Source organism: Amphibalanus amphitrite, unplaced genomic scaffold, assembly GCF_019059575.1.
Source record: "Amphibalanus amphitrite isolate SeventyFive unplaced genomic scaffold, NRLGWU_Aamphi_draft 000259F_arrow, whole genome shotgun sequence".
Lineage (NCBI taxonomy): Eukaryota > Metazoa > Arthropoda > Thecostraca > Balanomorpha > Balanidae > Amphibalanus > Amphibalanus amphitrite.
In genome coordinates, this window is record NW_024881754.1 from 37,571 (window position 1) to 58,082 (window position 20,512).

Here is a 20,512-nt window from a genome sequence, read left to right on the forward strand (position 1 = left end):
AATCTTCGGAAGTCTCTGCAGTCTGCATGATATTGAACTAATGGCCAGGATTATTTTCAGGCAATCACAACACTTCACCGACTCACCATTCCTCGCATATGTGAAGCGTATGACGTATCTACTACGTGTAACCTTACCTACCATTGTCATTTTCATTCATATCAGCATGCCACAGCGTCATACCTCTCGGGCGTGACTCACATCGCCTCGGCCACGCTACTACAAGCAAGCCAAGCCAGTTATAAAGAAAAATCTGAGCGAACTAAAAAAACAGGCCACTCACAAAATGATAATGGTTTATTGTTCACAAATACATTATGTTAGTTGACATGTACGGTATCACGGTGGTGGGCGGCCGGCGGCCGGCGGGCGCTGTATCGCCGCCCCCAGCCGCCGCCGGCGCCCCTCTGGGGGTACGATCCCGAGTGGATGTCTTGTATCCTCGTGACCGGTGGTAAAATAACACACGTCCCAGCCAGCACTAGCACACACACACACGGGTCACACGGGTCACAAAGCCTCGTTAGTCGCAAATATCAGGAATTTATTGGCTAAAGGACGGGACGGAAAAGTGGGGGTGAGCAAACATACTTCACGGGGTAAGCGTTATCGTTTGCGTAAAAAACATGCACACAAACCGTCACGCGTGGCAAAAAATGAACGGCGGCGCGCGGCATGTTTCAGCTACGACAAACCGAGTCGGTCGTGGCGACGCGACATGCTCCCGACGCGGCCCTGTGCGGCCCGTCTGTGCCACACGTTCTCACCGGAGAACGGGGGACAGCCGGGCGGCACAGCCCAGACGACGTTCCAAATGAGATCACAGTAGTCTCTCCAAACGGTCAACACGCAGAACGTAGAACGGTGCATAGTTTCGGTAAAAAATCCCACGGAACAGAAGTTCGGGCGGCGAATTTTCGGTAAAAAGCAGATCGAAGGTAGCTCGCTGGGGCGAAAGATCCCTCGTAAATCGTCCACACCACTCTCCGTTCGGAATATCGTCGTGGAATCTCGAGTAAATGTGCGGCCGCCGCGACTCCCGTGCAGACAGGCGCCAAGACAGCCGATCCGCACTCGCTACTGTGCACCGGCCTGTGGTAGCCGGCTGGTGCGTCCCCGAGGGAAGTCCCCTAGAGCACAGTGACTGGTGGATGGCCCGCAGGTCCACGAGCCCCAAACTCATCCAGTGGAGCACCGGCCTCAACACACCTCTTACTCATTTTCACTAACCATGATCTTTCCCCACCCGACTGGCGTCCTTTGTTTACCCAATGCACGTCCGGCCACCCAGCCCCGCCCCTCGTTACCCGCACTGGCTCAGTCATACTTGGGGATGGGTTTTCGCGTGGAGGCGCGCCGCCGGGGCAGCGTGGCGTACCCGGAGACGTCGGTGGTTGCTGACGACTTGACTCGGGTGGAGGCCCGCTGCCCGTGCAGGGGCGGGCGGGCGCGCGCTGCGCGGCTGCCGCCGGAGCGCCGACCGGCCAGCGCCGCGTCATCGTCCTCCCGGGTGACGGCGTCGTAGAACGGCTCGCCGGAGTTGTACCCGGAGCTGATGTCCTCCATCGACTGCGCCTGCTCCCACGCCGGCGGCGGCGGGCGGTCCGCCTCGTCACTCTCCTCGCGCTCGGCCGAGCGCGGTTTGCGCGTGGCGCGCGCGCGCGGCACCGCCGGCTTGGTGGCGGCGCGGCGCGGTCGGCGCTTGGGTTCGGCGGCCGCCTCGGCAGCTCCGCCCGACGGACCGGCCATCGGGAAGGTGACGGGCTCGGCGTCAGAGTCCAGCTCCTCCGTCACGTCAACGATCTGCGGCAGCCGCTTCACACGGTTAGAGTTGAAGTCGCCGGCGTCCGGGCCGCCGGCCAGGTCGGCCACGTCGTTGACGCTGTAGCTGCGCCTCAGGTGGTCGAGGATGCCGCCGCCGCCGCGGATCGCCGTCTGCATGATCATCTGTCGGAGAGATCAGGTCAGGTCAGAACAGGTCGCGTTATCGCAGGTCACAGCGCCGCAACGCGCCAGGTTAGAAGCACAAACGACCAAAGAGTGCATGTGGAACACAAGGAAGGGAATGGACAGGTAGACAGGTCATGATTGATAGATGTTATGACGGGAGTAGACAGACACACGTCTCCGTAAACCATAGTAAACAAAGTGGCACAACGCAAAGGACTATGTCCAGAGGAACACATCACTTGGATTAACTCAAAAGGTGTAGCTTGAGGGATTTGAACATAGCCGCTGTAAATTTGAGCAGCTACTGAGTCAAGAATTCTATGAAAATGTTGCCATGAAGCGGAAACTGCTGACAGGGATGCCACCAACAGACTAGCTCACATGACAGTTTTCTGACCGAGCCAGCCCAACAAAACTTCAGGCATGCCAATCCGACGCTAACCCACGCTTCCGCGTCCCCATTTGATTTCACCCTTATGGGCCATCAACATTCTCGGCAGGTTTACATCCCACGTGAATCAGGTAAGCACACACGCTGTGAGCGCCGCTATATCGCGCGTGTTTATGTAAATCTGTCCGGCGGGCGCGGCGGCCGCACGCAGCTAGGAATAGACCTGTGCCGTGCAGGTGCTCCGTCCAACGGAGCGGGAGAGCGCTGCGGGCCGGTCCTTCTCGAGTCTCGCACATACCGGCAGTAGGAAGGGAGGGGCGGGGATGACAGATGGGCTACAGCACTGGGTTCAGGATTCTGGGAGTCTGGTACTGACAAACGTTTTAGATATCCGGCATCGGTTAACACAGTTCAGGATTGAGTCAACAATGATCGGCGGTAAGACGGACACAGAAGACATGGCAACAGCTCTCTAAGTGGTTGGGAGATCTGGGTTGTTTAGGTGGAAGTGGAACATCATTGGAAACCGACAGGTTTATCATCAAGCATTATCAAAATATTTTGAGGGACGGTACTGGATCAAAGGTTAACCTTTGCAAAAGCAGCTCGGCATGCTGGAACAAGAAGTCACCTGCTTTAACGTGATCGCCCCTTTGCTACATAACAAGCTACCAGTAAGCAGCTCATCACCATCTGCACAATAACCATTGGCGGAGGAAAGTAAAACTAATCAAATTTGTTCAAAACCACTCATATATAACTTAATCTAACACCCGCCTGAAGCGCCGATCTCACCTGGGTGGCCATGTTGACTCCCCGCACACCCAGCGTCATGACGGTCGAGTAGCTCTTCTTGCTGGCGCGCTCGATGTACTGGTCGATCTCATTCTCATTCCGCTCCAGCCAGGGATGCACAAACTTCTTGTAGAGAATCGAGGACCCCCGTGTGACCGGCGAGAGCAGCCATATGACCAGCAGGATCTTGATTTCATAGTAGAAGGGAAACCACACCAGGAACAAGTCTGTCACCGTCTCCAGGCACGTGAAGAAGGCGAACACGATCCAGTACATCATCCATTTGACGTACTCCTTGATGTTCTTGGTCCTGACGGCCTTGTACGAGGCGAAGGCGGGGTAGAGCGTGCCGAAGACGAGGATCACCAGTCGGGAGAACATCTGGGAGAGCATGGTGACTAAGGGCGGCCGCGGGCGGCTCCCGGCCGGCCCTCACCGCGTCGGAGCCTCCTCCACCTGACGGGCAGAGGGCGGCGTTAGTCAAGGGCTCAGTGGCGCCACAGCACGGAGACTAAAAGGGGAGACACGTGGGTGTTATAATTTAATCAAACTCCTCCGCTACAGGACTGGGAGCACTGGTGTCACACTGGGGTCACCTTCGTCGCATCAGATGCTGCACACGAATTCCTCACATGATGGGCAAAACGACACAGAATGCAATTGCTTTTATTTCATTTCAACGACAGATACACTTTCTCGTGTAAAATAAGCATGAGGATGACCCATAATTTAATTGTGAACCGCGACTTAAGTGCAAAAAGTTCTAAACATAATCAAATTGGTGGGATACAAGATGCCGGATATGAAATGAAAACGAAGTTAATACGTGTAACAGAACAGATAACCATCAGAGCAGAAAACCATCAAATGTCAGTTGGGCTCTCATGTAAGTCAGGCTCTCGACCCTGGGAAGGCCAAAGCTGTGGCTTTGAACTCCTGACCATGGTAACCTCGGCTCACATCAGCCATGTGCAAGCCCGGTTCACATCAGCCATGTGTAAGCCCGGTTCACATTAGCCGGAGCGCGACAGAGCCCCGAACAATGCCGTTTTCCCCTCATAACGACACACTGCACTACCGGTCGGAACTGGCCATAGCGGGAGGCACCAAGGTTACATGAGCCCCGGTCTAACAATGTCTAACAGTCCCGACGCGAGCCAACGAGTCAGCGGGTTTACCCATCAGTTTTAGGTATCAGTGTCCTGCAGAAAACCACACCAAGCCGCGCCGTGCAGGAGACGGAAATACATTCGGTAGCGCCTACACAAGCACAGCAGTTCATTAATCACACCCATTGCTGAAGTGGTCCACAATGCCTGAGTGACGCAACAGGTTCAGCTAGCGTCCACGAAGGAGGACTGAACGACTCATCGGCGCCTTCCTTCCCGTCATTTCCGGGGTGAGGAAGGGCTGCTCTTGGCAACTGCTTCGATTACAGCATCCCTCAGAGAGGAAGCTCATCTTTTTCCGGAGGTTAACCTCTCAGACTAGCTACCTGCCTGTTTAGTAACCGATAGTCCTTATCGTTCTACCCAATCAGTGTTAAAAACACATGTGATACATGTGCATCTCATGAGGCGATCGGCTACGAAATGCAACGGAGCTGGAAGCGATGACGTAATGGGAGAGCTGGTTGAGACAGTCAAGACCACGACCGGTAGCAGAATAGAAATAAAACACTCAGATTCCAGATGCAGCACGTGATGCGATGGCCCTCACGCGCGGCTAGCTAACGGAGCAGACCAAGCTCATCTCTGCGTCATCAGCTTTAGAACGACTCAGCTGATTGCAGAATACTGGCGACAGGTAACGAGTGTGAATTTTCTGGCGCTAATGCAATCCCGACCCAAATCACGGTGACTTGCGGCTGGCACATGGGAATCCCTCTGGCTGTGACGGGCGGGCCCTCACCGCGGCCGCCGGCGCAGCGACCGCCAGCCGCCCCGGGCAGGGTACCCGTGCCTCGGGGCGGGGAGCGGGGGGAGGGGCTGGCCCACTGCCAGGAGCGCAGCACCTCTCGCTTTGTCGGCGGACCGAGCGGCGATCAGCTGACTAGGGAAGGGCGGGGCTGCGCGGGGGAGGGGAGCGGGCCGGAAGCAGACGGCTGCTCGTGGGACGGGGGGGGGGGGGGCGGGCCGCGAGGTCTGCCTCTGAAATGCCGTGTCAGCCCAGCCCCGGCAGCGGTGGCGGTCGTCACAGCCCACGGCGCGGCGTGCACGGCGCAAACGGTGCATGGCTACTGCTGGAGCGTTCAGCGGCTCAGTCACAACAAAGGAGCACCTGACACCAGGCGGCGAAGCTGGAACGCGGCTGAGCTCAGACGGCTGAGCTTCTACAGCCTCCAGAGGCACCCTCCCCAACACCCAACAGCGACACAATAAACAGCAACACTGGATAATAAACACTCAAAACAGTCGACCTGGCGAGGTCGGCTATCGGCGTGGGTGAAACAACAGCAGGACGCCGAGGGTCGACAGAGCTGCCGAGGGGCTCAACAGTAGAAAAACTAGAGCGCGATCACGACACGTAGCACGGTGCATCGCTATAGAGGGTTTGATAAACACTTCGTGTACCTCACCCGCTACTGAAAGCGGCAAAGACAGCACCCAGACCCAGCTCCAGTCCCGTGCTACCGTCTGCGGAGGCGACCGATCGGCAGCAGACGCTGTATCGCGTCACGCCACAGCCGTACCGGGAGAGCCGGTGGCGGCTGGCGGCGCCGGGCAGGCACGCGACATGTCGGTGCGCCCGCCGCCGGAGGCCAGCCGTTGCAGACGGAGCTATCGCCGCCATCTCCCCCCAGGGATGGAGGCGGAATCCGCGGAATCCGCCGCGGAGGGAGAGGGTGCGGTACAATCCGCCTCTGGGCGGAGGACACCCGACAGAAACTGCTGCTGATGGGAGCACATCGGCCATTACAAGCTGCCACGTCGAAGCAAGAACGCCAGCTACAATCCGCCGCGGAGAGAGTACTCCTGAAAGAACCCACCAACTGAGAGAGCCTGTTCAATACAATCTGACATTGAAAGGAACACGCCCGAAATACTCGTAATCCGCTGGAGAGAGTCGATCCGCGACAGACTCAGTCACTGGAGAGCGCACACCAGTTTTTAGTCTCCACGCAACGCATTTATGCTTTGCGAAACGCAGCAGGCACGGGACACAGCTGTGTTTCGGATACGATAAGTGATTCAGGACGAAATACCAATCGAACATTACGGATTCATCCGAGACGTCCGTTCAGTCACCACGGCAAACGACGCCGTTTGGTCAAGTCAACTCAGCCAGTCATCGTATCACGTGACCCAGCCGGTCGGCTCGGTCGGCTGATTTTGCGTGTCACGTGACCCGCGCCGACCTGTATTCACAGGCCGGTCACGTCTCGTTGAACAGCGCAGCGGACTAGGATCGGGGCCGGCAGCGGCCTAAAGCTCGCCGGCATACATACACGCCGCTACAGTATATACAGCCCCGAGGGGAAAGCAGGACAAGGCGAAGGGAAGCGGTCGATGGAACACAACGACACAAGATAGGACGGGATATGGTGAGACAGCAGGCCAGGACAAGGCAGGCAACACATGGCAAGGCAGATGAGAAACACAACAAACGCCAGACAGACCAAATAATTGAAAATGTTCAATACGAAGAAGTAGAACTTCTATGGAGTCTGACAAAAACGAGTCAGCGTGAAGGTAACGAACGGCGAGATCGAAAAACGTCGATCGATCCAAACCTCAAATACAATTTGATTCGATCCAAGCGAGTTTAGCCATTGAAAACCGGATATTTTTCGATACTTCTGTTCCTATTTGTAAGCCCTGAGCCACAAAAACCACGGAAGGGATACAACAATTGATATCAGTCATAATGACCTCCTCTCCCAACCGACAGTGAGTAATACCTACCCGTCCGCCGCTACCCAGTCCATCAAATACCGGGCTCGAGCGGAAGCGAGAGTGGTCAGCCGAGTTCAGAGTCGTCCCGGGTGAAAACTACGGCCCCAGTCGGTCATTTGTATGCACCGCCCGTGTGAGGCCATGGCCAAACGTAACAAGGCCCAGTGGTAGTAAGGCAGCCCTGCCGGCCGGCAGTGCGGCTCAGCGAGCGTCAATGTGCTGTGACCGAAAGAGAGCGGCCTGTGCAACGATCGCGATGACATAGGTCGAGGGAGGAGAGGGTGGCAGGGAAGAGGGTGGGAGGGAGGGGGAACGAAGGGAAGGAGAGATAAAGAGAGAGGGAGATAGAGAGAGGGAGATAGAGAGAGGGAGAGGGAGAGAGAGAGAGAGAGAGAGAGGGAGAGAGAGAGAGGGAGAGAGAGAGAGAGGGAGAGAGAGAGAGAGAGAGAGAGAGAGAGAGAGAGAGAGAGAGAGGGAGAGAGAGGGGGGTCAGCCGACAGAAAACAAATGATCCCCTCTCCACTTCAGCGCTTCCCTAATTTATAAATGAAAGCCTTGCAGTGAGGGTCAAACACGACGCAATCAAAACGACCGCGCGGCAGCTGTTCAAGTGGCCGGAATCGAGCACAAGTGGCATCCCGAGCACCCTCAGTCGCCTCCGCCTCCCCACACCGGCCCTGCAGGGTGGTGCAGTGGGGTGGGGAGCTCTGCAGCCCATCAGCCCCGCGGCGGTACCGGTCTGTCCCACCGGCAGCGACCACAGAGGTCTGTGAGCCGTAAACACGGTGCTACCGCCTCGGTAGCCACATTAGCGAGCACGGGCCGTGTCGATGGCGGGTCGCGGCCCGCCGACGCCGTCACCGACGCCATGATTGGAGCGCCGGCCCAGCGGACCGGGGAGGACGACGGTACACGGCCCCGCCGGCTCGGACGGAGCGGGGCAGAGGGCTGGCCGGAGCACGCCACTGCAGGACCCGGCGACCCTACCGGACAGGTGGGCGCGCCACCTTATATGGCCGATCGGCGACCCTGGGGCGGTGGACACTGAGCGGCTGCTGGAAACAATGAGCACCGAACCAAGGGCTGCCGAACCTGTCCAGTGTCCACAACGGACGGGACAGGGAATATCGGAAAAGGCAGGCCGCAGAGCGGTATAGCAACGGAGCGCAGCATTGACTGAGGTATAAGCACGTATGTCGCCCAACATTTAGCACAGCCGACAGCACCCGGCAGATTCCTATTCAATGCTATTTGTAAATTAGTTGAGAGCTTCCCGTTGCTCGGATGTTTATCGAATAGCGGCAGTTGCTGGCGCACGGTAGCAGTGAAAGGTAACAGCTAACAGCTCAGCAGCAATGTAGCCCGCCGCAGGTGCAAAGAGTGCAGCACACCATACGCCTCTGGTCGGCTGGCCTCAAAATTCCAATTTGCATAAGCGAGCCACGGCATGCAGAGAAGAGAGTTAGTCATACTAGCATTGGAAATGAATCACAACATAAGAGAACCGCCACAGACAGATTTCTGGGAAAACGAACAAACGAACGCAATTCGTTATAAGCATGACGTACGGCGGATTGTGTGGGATGGTTCTGCATATACCACTACTGTGCAGTTACGAAAGCAGACAATTCAGCTAGTGGCACGCATATTGTGCAATACTGATCGAGCCGCAGCACTACCCTACAATCATCCAGTCAAGTTGAAGTGGTGATCGATTATCGACGCGATTTTCCGCTGTGCTCCAAATTCGGAGGTAAGCACTGAGTGACGTCACCCGTGTCCACCCCTTGTGGGATGGAAAGTAGGGAGGGGGCAAACCGACATCAAAAACAAGGGTGACAGAACAAAGCCTTGTGACGTATGTCGCCCGACCCAGCCCCCCCCCCTTCCCCTGTGTCCCACCGACAGCGTTCACTGGGCGGCCGCGACCTCCGTCGGCAGCTCAATAACAACGCTATCGATTCCGCAGACTTGCCTCAGCTGTGAGCTCCACTGCCGCCTGTCTGCGCGCACAGGGCCGCACACGACCACACTGGTCTCCTGCGGTACACACCGGGACCGAACACCACCTCCGAGCAGCGCGGCGCGCTCACTGGCGGCGGACTGCCGCGCGGGCCACGCACGCGCCGCCGCTGCCGGCGGCGGGGACACGGCCGACGCCGAGCGCCGCAGTAACCCACTGCAGGGGCCGGGCGGACGGCGGGCGGCAGCGTGCCGACGGCAGCCAGCCAGCCGGTCCGTATACGGCTGGGACTGTCTGAGACAGCGGCGGCCGTGAAAGGGAGACGGCGCTGACAGCCGCTCAGACTGGCCGGTCAAGGCCTTGTTGTCGCGAATCAAAAGAAGAAGAGCTTGACGTCATACAAGGGATGATGTGGCACCTTCCCGGCGCGGGGACTGATGTCAACACAGAGCGGAAGGGTTATTTATGGTATTTATTGGCCGTGAGAGCAGCAGTACCAGCGGTGGCGCACACCGGCCGACCGTCATCCGGACCCAGCCAAACCAGTAGCCACCCATAACGAGACAACCGTCCTGACGTCACTCCAAACCGGCGGCCACGAAATAACTGGGAGCAACTCCCAGCACAGCCACGCGCCTACGTCGCCATCCTAACATAATAATAACTCTGAGACAAGAAATTCGAAGCCGAAAGCTGTCACATCCAGCAGGTGACTATGAGCGCACCGGTAATCCGCTACCTGTCTGCTGCTAGTTCCGCCCGGATCAGGGCGGTGTCTCAGTTTCTGTCATTTTCTCCACCTAGCCTCCGTCGTCAGCTGACCAGTGGGCAATCGATGGGCGGCGGTCTAGCGGCAGTGACCGTCACTCTGGCCGGCCTCCGTTCTCCGCCGGCCCTGACCGGCGCGGCGGCGGCCAGCCACGTGACTGGCCGTAGAGGCCGGCGTTTCGGGCGGCTCACCGGGTCCACAAAGGAAGTGCACGGCCGGTGACGGCCTTCAGGGCGCCACCGAGTCAGTCAAGGCGGCCGGCGTGCCGGTGCGAAGTGAGTCAGAGTCCTCTGGCGTGACTGAGTCTCCGACAGCGGCACGCAGCCCGTCGGCCGGCCAGCTGTGGATCATTATCCCAGACAGCTCCGGCACGCAGGACGGACACTTGTTCCAATCAGGACAGCAAATCGGTCACGGACGTTATCGATCGACCTAACTCGATTTAAATCGATGATCAATAAACGGAACGTTCTTGAATCAGCACAGCCCCGTCCCTCCTGTCATAAGCATCTGGCTAGATTCACTCCGCCTGCTTCCCTTAGACCAGACGCCGTCCGGAGTGGCGCCTGTCTCAGTCGCCGCCCGCTAGAGTTCTCACTCCGAGCGTCCCTCCGACAGCCGCCTGAGGCGCCCAGGTGGGACGCAGGTGGTGCCTGAACTCCGTCACACCCCCATCAGGGAGGGTAGGAGTTGGCACAGGGCCGGTCACTGATCGACGCCGCCGCGCCGAGCGGCGGCCAGATTCCAGTGCCCGGCGACACGAACCGGGCAGGCGTGGCAGCGGCCCAGGACGGGTCAGGGCTGGCAGAAAGCCGGCAGGGGTGGGAGAGGGGGCTGGCAGAGGGTAGAGGAGTCAGTGATGGGGGGAAGGAGCGGGGCGTGGCCGCGGTTGGCGTGGAGCTCGCAGGGGACCGGTTTAAGTCCAGTAACTAGAGAGCAAGTGCACCATGCACGAAACCTCAGTTGTGTAGTGTGTACTGCTTACATACTACTTTCTATGTTTGTAAGCATGTGTGCGATTATTTTGGCTAGTGGGACGGGCCACCTGTTGCCCTATACTCAATGAATGAATGACCCTCTTACTCCCGGTAAATATTCAAAGCGGACTGCGACAGAACATGGCGACCAAACCAGCATAGGTTGGACATTGCAAGACGAATCCTAGCAGCTCGCTGGTCGAGATATTTCACAGCAAACAGAGATTGACAGGCATCACTGGTCATGTTCACATGACAACCACCACCTCATCGACACGCTTGTATAGCGGTATCACCCAAAAATCCCAGAATTAGCTTAACGGATCGTAACCGACGCCGTTCTCCTCAGTAAACACGGTAACGAACACGGAAAGCGAACACGGGAACGGACTCAGCCAGCGCAGCGGAGCGCCGAGAAAACGGTTCCGCTGGACTGCTGAGAGCTGAGACACAGCTCCAGTGAGTCTGTTCCTGACTTCCGTCCGGCGCCACGTCAGCTAAACGTCCTGTGATCATCGACCATCCATCGCTATCGCCCGCATAAGCGGAGGCGGATATGGCGGCTGGCGGGTCCGCCAAGAAAGGAGTCCGGCCAGTTTGGCGGAGGACGTTCAGATTAGCGTTCGGAAACTGCTTAAAATGACTCAGTGGAAGTCATAGACATTAAAATGGAGCTCACACTAGTTCAGACTGGTGATCGAAGCAAGAAGCACCAGAATCAAACGATGCATCACTCGGTAGATGTTTCGAGAAACGTGCAGCTATCGTAACAATATCGACCTATTTTTATTCACCAGCTCTCCCTCGCTCCTTACAAAGATCTTGCAGCGATTCTGACACTAGATTCTCCAGCGCCGACAACTCCTGTGCGCACTTTGCACGTCCCAGGTCGGGAGAGAGTTCTTTGTTCCCCGGCCTGCACCGGCCTCATGCTGGGATCGGGCTACGCTCCATCTGGCGCGGAATGTTGGTACGTGCGCGTCGAGCTCGAGCGAACATGGGTGTCGATTTGTATACCTTTGGGGGTGCTGCAGCACCCCCAATGCTCAAATGAGCACCCCCAATGCTCAAATGAGCACCCCCAATGGTTTTCCGGGCACCCCCAAATGTTCCAGTTTAGCATCCCCAATGATTTGGTCCCTCAAAAACTCCCACTAACTCTGCTTGAGGAAAATAATTGGTTCCGCAGTCTTTCACTACTAAAAATAAAACAATTACGCAATTTACCTACAATGCATGAAATAAAGTTGTAAAGAAAGTAAAAGTTAGTCTTAAGAAGAAGGGCGTAAAAAGATGTTAAGTTGCAAAGACACTGGTGTGGGTCCGTCGTAGACGGGTGTCGGACCCTTAGAGCTGATGGCGTGTACCCTTTACAAGCCGGCAGGGGGCTCCAGAGACCGGCGACGGGCCCTCAGAGGCCGGCAAAGTGCCATCAGAGGCCGGTGGTACCTTCAGAATCTCTAGAGACCGGCACGGGCTCAGATGCCGATGGGGCCCTCAGAGTCGCCGGTGTGGGGCCTTCAAATGTCACCGGTGGGTGGCCATCACATGTGCACTTGTGGGGCCTTCAGAAGCGACGATGTTGGGCCCTCAAAGCCGCCGATATAGGGCCTTAAGAGGCACTAGTGTGGGGCCCTCAGATATGGCAATGTATGGCCCTCACAGGCGCCGTTGTGGGGGCTCTCAGAGACACTGGTTTAGGGCCATCACAGGCGCGCGTGTGGCCCTCAGAACTGCTGTTACGGAGCGGACCCTTCATAGGCCGACAAGAAGATATCAATAGGTCACCGGTGCCATCAGGAGCCTTGTGGGGTTCTCAGAGACCGGCATGGCGCTCTCAGACGCCGCTGGGACCCTCCGAGTCACCTGTGTGGGACCGTCAGGGTCGCTGATAACTGACAAGGGCCCTCAGAACCGCCCATGTGGGGTTTTTAAATGCATTGGTGTGGGGCCTCAGAGTTAGGGGTGTGGGGCCCTCAGAGACGCCGGTGTGGCGCTCAGAGGCGCCGGTGAGGGCCCTCACAGTCGCCGTTATAGGGGCCCTCAGAGAAATAGGTGTGGGGCTATTACAGGCGGGTGTGGAGCTCCCAGAGAGCTCCCAGAGCCCCCTAACCCAGCCAGCAATTTGGTTCGGCGCAAGTCCGTTTTGCCCCGGCAACTCCGACATGCCAGACTCGGGCCGGTATAAAAGGAACGCCGTCAGAGCCGGGGTTTGGGTCGATACGGCTCTATTCCGGTTAGCCAGTCTTGGCCGTAGCGCTCCCGGGTTGGTATGGTTCCGGACCGCCAAGTCTGGCTCAAGTCCGGCTCCCTGCCACGGCTCAAGTCCGGCTCTCTTACGACCAGTCCGGCTGCCTCATAGCTGCTCTGGCTTACTGTGGCTGAAGTACGGTGGAGGTACGGCACGGCTGATGCGGCATAAGTCCGGCTGTGGTGCGGGCGAGCTCCGGGATCGTGTCAGCTCCAGTAGAGCCCCAGACCTTGCCCGTACTTTAGCCGGAGCAAATGCCTGAGCTATCCAGAGTAAAACCAGCTACGGCCAAGGCCAAATTTGCTGGCTGGGAATAGGCCGGTTAGGACCCCCAGAGTCCGGCAAGTGGCCCTCCGAGGCCGGTAAGGGCCCTCAGAGGCTGGCTTGGGCCCTTATGGAGATCTTATTGTTGATACTTGTGGGCCCATGAGGTGTTTTTTACGAGCCCTGTGGGGCCCTTCTGAGTCCAAATATGGTCAACATGGACCCTTATCGGCCAATTGGCGCCGCAGGGCCCCTCAGGCCCGAATAACCCGAGCGGACCGTGAACCTGATGGGGGGGGGGGGGCACGTTCCTCACGGGCCCACCTGGCTACGCCACTGAGGAAAATCGTAAACCTGTAAATATCCAAATGCGATCACCTTTCATTTTTTCAGCGATTATTGTGATCGTCTAATTACTGCCAGAGCATCGTAGCTACCGTTGTCTCCGCGCAATGTCCGCCCCTGCGGACCGCAGCGACTGCTGCACCGGTGCTAATCGCCGTCATCGGTTTCTGTCACCTTTTAACAGAGGTGCCGGGACTGCTGCCATACTGCCGGCAAATATACGACTTTTTTTCGGAAAGATGTTTATGTAATAAGGTAGCCAAGTACTAGGGCGAGCGGAATGATTTTCAAGAAGAACGTTCTGCCCTTGGGAAATATTAGTGGAAATCTCGGCATTATCAGTATTCAGTACCTTATGGGGATAACCAACCCTATACGGTTGTGCCCCATGGCAAAGCTGCAATCTTTCACCCGGTGCAGGGGTTGAGCACCCCCAACCATTTTGAAAAATCGACACCCCTGCGAGCGAAACAACGAAAACAGGAGAGTTGGTGTCACGGAAATAGAACTTCATTCTAATTGGACATGACGGGTGGGTTATTGCACGATGAAAGTGCTCAGTGCTCACTACAAAATTGTATTTGTTCGATGCAATTCAACTGTTTTTGTACCTGTATCACGAAACAGGCACACCAATCGACGTTGTTTCTTCAGCCTCAGTGATGTAACACTAACAGAAATGTCACACGCAGATGTGACAAATAGCTCACCACAATCCCTTACTCCCACCGTGCCCCCACCATTCGGCCCAAGATAATCGTTAGTACAAACGAGTGCCCTCTCCACTCTCCCATCGTTTGGCCGGCCGTCTCTCGGCAGTCGGCACTTCCTCGATCTCCCAGGGAAGGGAAGGCCGGCTGACCCTGACCTCCACTCCGGAGCGGAGGGGAGGGGAGAGGGAGCGGGAGGAGCGCTTCCTGGTCCGCCGGCGAGACAGGAAGAGTCGCGTCGCCCAGTGCCGCGCGCCCCACGAGACAGCTAGGCGGCGTTCATCAGGACGTCACAGTAAGAGGAAGGTGTATGTTTGGTTATATCAGCAGGCAGTCTTTACCTCTGAATGCCAGAAAATTAGGACACGATGAATATTAAGTTATGCACAGAGATAAGAGTTCGATATTAGAGCTTCTGCAGTTTTGTCATAGAGATCACAACTATAAGTACCTACTTTTATTGTATGTTTTTCACAATTTTCCTTTTTTCCTTTCTTCAATTGTTCCCCATGGGAATACCGGCAAAGATTGCTTTATACCGACTACTGGACGTCTACTTATTTAGTCTGTCCATCTAAAAATCCCTTCAGTTCGCCGCGTAGGTAGGTAGTTGAAGACACTGTCACGTCACACTGAACACCTTGTCCTTGACAAAATCTAAGGTATGGTTAGATGAGAGTAACATCTCCATTATCTTTTAGCATTTTGCTGTTTCGCCAATAACGAATAATATTCAGTAAGAAACAGGGCTGCGGAGCCGGATTGGAGTCGGAGTCGGTCGGAGTCGACAGTTCTGCCCGGAGACGGAGTCGCCAAAATGTTGCCGACTCCGACTCCGGAGTTGGAGTTACGCTGCATGGCTCAACGTCATGCACTGCACCTGTTTGCTTGACGATACTGCATTCGAAATTATATTTTGTCAAAAAAGGCCATTTTGTTGTGTTGGACGAACGTTTTCAACGAAAGAAGCAGAAGACGATGAATGCCACAGAACCTGCTTTTTAATTCTGCATGTTATTTTTAATGCAGATTTGCAACGCAAAACCTTGGAACGCATAAGGGATGGTTTCAGGCAAGATAAAACCAGTATAGCGCCTTTTGGGGCGACTAACGGAGCGAGCGAGGGGGTGAGTCTTGCACGTGCGAAATTTCGAGGGGGTACCTCCAACTGACTTGCGCACGGCACCCTACTGACCGGTTTCTGGCGATGTGCCAAATTTGAGCACAATCGGCCCAGCCGTTCTCGAGATCTGGGAGCGGCACCCTGCACATGCGCACGTGCAAAAACAGTCCCAACTGACTAGTGCACGGCACCCTACTAACTGGTCCCTAACCGTGTACCAAATTTGAGCGCAATCCGTCCAGCCGTTCTCGAGATCTGGAAACGACCCCTGCACGTGCGCACGTGCAGCAGCACCCCAACTCTGGCACATGGATATGCAGTGCCTAGTGGGTGCCTACCTACATGCCAACTTTCAGCGCAATCGGCCAAGTAGTTACCGAGATATTGCAACAATTACAAAACTGACACCTCTTCGTTTTGCACGTGGCACGTGCGTCGTGCATAAGGGGTCACCCACATGCATCGGGAATAGTCCAATACTTGGTAGAAGGAATGAAGCTACCCTACAAAAATTACCGCGTGTAAATCGGTCAAGTGGTTGCTGAGATATAAGCCTCGCAAAAGCGTCCGCACGGCCGGCCGGCCGCTCATACTCAGAAATTTCCGTTAATCTAAGGAAAGACTCCGCTCGCTTCGCTCGCTCCGTAAACACCTCCATTATGAACTTCAATATAATGATTTGGTTATAATGGAAATCAGATGGAATAGGGCTTTTTGGGTTTGTTTTTAGCTTACTTTAGTTATGAGTAAAAGGCCTACTATTCCATCTGATTTCCATTATAATCATAATCACCAGTATAGCGCCTTTTGGGGCGACTAACGGAGCGAGCGAGGGGGTGAGTCTTGCACGTGCGAAATTTCGAGGGGGTACCTCCAACTGACTTGTGCACGGCACCCTACTGACCGGTTTCTAGCGATGTGCCAAATTTGAGCACAATCGGCCCAGCCGTTCTCGAGATCTGGGAGCGGCACCCTGCACGTGCGCACGTGCAAAATGGGTCCCAACTGACTTGTGCACGGCACCCTACTAACTGGTCCCTAACCGTGTACCAAATTTGAGCGCCATCGGTCCAGCCGTTCTCGAGATCTGGAAACGACCCCTGCACGTGCGCACGTGCAAGGACTACGCTCGCTTCGCTCGCTCCGTAATCATAGTCTACCTGACCCGTGGGTCCATCTCTGAACGATTGGGACATCTCGAATTTTCCAAAGAAATGAAGTCAAACGAAATATCCAGGGACTTCTTGTCTCTACGGTACCTGCCTGACTGCGTCTATCCTGTAGCTGAGAATGATTCCCGAATGAGAATATCCTAGGATGAGAATGACTGAGAGCTAGAATGACTCTCGCTAGCTCAGCTTGCAGTGGACTGGAACTACACCGGAAGGGAAACTCTCTTTTTGTAAATCGAGGGTAATGATTCGTGCCGACAGCCGAACTGCCGACCTAGGACGTATAACGGGGCCAAAGATGATCCCAAGACACTATCACTGTAGGAGACCTCGATACTGCATCTCCACAGCCAGTTGAATTGCTGATAACATTCAATATTGCCCAATGTTACTCAAACTTCAAGTTCACAGAGCAAGCTATTTCAATTTGGCTCAAGTGCTGGTTGTAGTAGGAGTGCCATACTCTCATTTTTATGCCCATACCTATTTTCACAGTATTTGGGACCCTGATGTCAATGTGGCAGCCACAATGGTTTCACTGGAGTCCACACTCATCTGGGAATCATTCAAACAAACTGAATGGCACTTGGCACTTGGCAGCAGACTAGCATGAAGAAAGGCAATGAATATCATAATAGGAGTCATATGCTTTTCCTTCCTTAGCCTGGGAATTGGGAAGGATGCCAAATACAGTCTACATGTTACAGATATGTACTAATTACCAGAAGGTAAATGGCACAAGGCATGATTGTAGAAAATAGTTTCCTCAGTGATGATGACAAAAGGCACCTTATGACATCTTCAATTCACAGTTGAGTTGGATGGATAGGTGACTTAGAAACCAGCCACAGTAATCATAAACTGGCATGGCAGACCCAAAAATCAATTGCAACAACACAACACACAACACAGCCAGGACATAACCATCTTGATCTATGTCAGGGTGACAGCAACTGAAACAGTGTGCCACCATCTCTGTAAGCTTTTGGCCTTATGCAATGATATGCTATTCATATCACACTTCACAAGCAGGGAGGCTTCACAAGCATAATGCTAGAGGCCGAACAAACAAACCTAGAGTTGGACTTGCCAGGCCATCAATTAAACAGCATCTCATGACTCATAATAAACTAACCATGTATAAATGTATCTTCTGGCTTCTTTTAGCAGAAGCAAACTGAAACAGGTTCAGAATCTGGAACAAAATCTGCGGCTGATGCAGCACATCTTTTATTTTAATTTGATGGCCTAAATCATAATAGCATCTGAAAATCAGACCTGACATGTTTGCTTTCTTTTCTTATTGAGGAAAATAATGCAATTTTGTCAACTTTGGAAGCTTCAAAAGTGGTAAATAACCCCAGATCATATGCCTGCCTTAGATAGCCGATAGGTAAGCACGCCATTGGAGTCAGAGCCAGGCAGTGGGCTTTCGTAACACTGTGACTCCAGAGTTTAGCATCCATCATCCATCACAATCGGCAAGATGGAATATTGATATAGACCAGGGTTTCAGCAAATTCATATAAATAATTTGATAGTAAACTGAAGGGATACAGATAAATAGTCCTGAACTAACCAAAGGACCATCATGAGTCATGAGCAAGAGCTCAAGTTTCGTTTTAAAACCAACATCAACATGCATCGCGATCCACATCAACATCAACATTCGTTGTAACAGGATTTAAAATCCTCACCTTTTGCTTTACCAAGGCCGTACCCTTACGATGATCCGCAACCAAATTACTGAAAATTAATAGCCAACTGTCGATATCTTTAAACTTCAACTTGCAATAGCAGACCCCGCGCCTCACGACGGACCTCACGACCACCCAACCATACTTCGCCGCCGAATCAACTGCAACGCGCGTTCTTGTTTTGATTTTGGTTTGAAAGGAATGCCCATTCAGATGTTGCCCTAAAAATATGGATTTCGCACTTTTTTGGAGAATATTTCACCTTTTCTAAAATTTGAATTTTACTGCATTTTTATTCCTTAGCTGAAATCAACCGATTTTTGGCAGCCTATATAAAAATTATATCAGGATCACCAGAATATTAATGCAAATAATCAAGCCAATGAAATGGACGTAACCATATATGACATAACCAAGGCTATGGACATAACTTATGCTGATTGAGCCTTGGCACCGTTTTTAGCGTCATCTATAATATTCTGAAGACGATGCTACTGCCCTCTGCAAAGATAATGAACCTAAGCCGCAGCAGCTGTAGAGATGCGAGTGGACGCGGTGTGGGCAGTCATAGGCGGCGGAACGGGGAGGGCAGTGGCACCGGGGCACCGTGCCCCCTTTGATTTTGGTATTTTAACCCTCGCCGGACCTATTGGTTTTCTACATACGCGCCGGCCGAGGGGGGGGGGGGCGGGTACGACCCCCCCTCGCCGTTTCGCCCCTGGTGGAGCTAGCGCGTCGCGGAAAAAAACGAGCGTGTGCGCCGTTACGAGACCCAGAGATTGGTACCCGATTTTAAGGTACTAGGTCACCCGGTGACCTCTGAGGTCAGGTCAAGTGCCCCAAGGTACGGTTCAGTTTTTGGTGAATAACTTCGCAAAAAAAACGGTCGCAGAGCCGCGATTTTGGCAGCATCGTGTTCGCCTCGCTCATGCGCGTCGAATGATATACTTTTTGCTCGGGTCGGGTCAACTTTGGGTGTTAACCTCAGGTCAAGGTCAGGTCAGCACCCCCAGGTCACGAAGCTGGTCGAAAGAGGTCATGTCGCATATCATTCGATTCGGCAGGTCTTCCTGAGTCCATTTGGTGGCTTTCCCGACTCGCTAGCTCAATTTGATCGGGAGTTATTGACGAAAAACTAATATGACTTTAACCCTATTCCTGGCGGGCTCCGCCGGGACAAGAAACTGGCGGGGGGGGGGCGATTCGGCCCCCGCTTCAGATCTCAAAAACTACACATCGTAGCGACAAACGGCGAACGGCGTTTGATAGGTCGTTTAAAGATCTACAACTTTTACATAAAACATTTTCAGGTCAGGTCAATATTGAGGTCACCAGAGGTCATCATCGATACAATGTTTTGGAATTAGTTACCTATATAACTTTTAAACTAAGAAACATAGAGACATAAAACCAATACATTTTTTGTTGCTCTCGCCGAGGCGATGCGAAATAAGTATGTGATGACCTTCACAGGTCAATTTAAAATTTGACCTGAGGTCAAGGTCAGGTCATTCATCAATGAGGTTGTGGGGTATGGTCATGCTGCATACCAAACGACGCGCCTTGACCAGGCGAGCAGTTTGGTACCACTTACAAGTCTTTAGCACCATCATGTCGTGATTTATTGACAGAAAAACGATTTATGACGTCACATGACCTCAGATGACGTTTGCCGGTGCCCCTGTCAATTAGCGGCACCAGGATCATCACCGATGAGATAATCTTCTGTAATACTGAAAGAACTGGGTGTTTTTGACTCGTTTACACGAAGCAGGAGGCGTTTCAATATTTTCCCATAGGCTTGCAATGTAAAGGTCACGAGTCTGGCCTGACCTCAGGTCACAGATATGAAAATTCTGAGACATAAAAATTGCACATACTGGTACCCTAACTAAAGCCTGAAGAGAAGAAATTGATCGGTCAAAAACTCTAGCTCTGGCGTGATTGCAAACTTTTCTGAGGTAGGGTCACCAAACCGCCTCTGGTGACCTGACCTGAGGTCAGATCAACTCAAAATTTTCAGAAATGTTGCGTAAAAGCCTTTAAGAAAAAGTCAGAAAATTTGAGCTTCCTAGCTCAAAGCGTTTGGGAGATATAACCAAAAAACCTCAGGGGGGGGGCTCCTGAGGCCCCCCCCCCGCCAGGAATAGGGTTAATGGACGTCACACAAGGTCAACATTGCAAAAGTGACGCATCTAACCTTGCAAGG

The 20,512-nt window shown here is 54.0% G+C and overlaps 1 protein-coding gene across 7 annotated transcripts; it reads right to left on the bottom strand.

Moving 5' to 3' along the window:
- Positions 1-279: 279 nt before the first annotated feature.
- Positions 280-18,488, bottom strand: LOC122386672 (receptor expression-enhancing protein 2-like). Of its 7 annotated transcripts, none has more exons than XR_006257425.1 (4): positions 18,304-18,463; positions 3,137-3,592; positions 403-1,947; positions 280-361 (listed from the first exon to the last, which is right to left on the bottom strand). XR_006257425.1 is itself a non-coding variant. In XM_043376088.1 (4 exons), exons 2-4 carry the CDS (start codon positions 3,527-3,529, stop codon positions 1,318-1,320), a joined length of 1,077 nt encoding a protein of 358 aa, XP_043232023.1. In that variant the 5' UTR covers positions 3,530-3,592; positions 18,304-18,457; the 3' UTR covers positions 280-1,317. The 7 variants fall into 7 exon arrangements, 6 of the variants coding, with proteins under 6 accessions (XP_043232023.1, XP_043232024.1, XP_043232025.1 ...); XM_043376088.1 differs by adding an exon at positions 2,565-2,618 and having other exon boundaries at positions 280-1,947; positions 18,304-18,457; XM_043376089.1 differs by adding an exon at positions 2,565-2,618 and having other exon boundaries at positions 280-1,947; positions 3,137-3,594; positions 18,312-18,439.
- Positions 18,489-20,512: the final 2,024 nt, after the last annotated feature.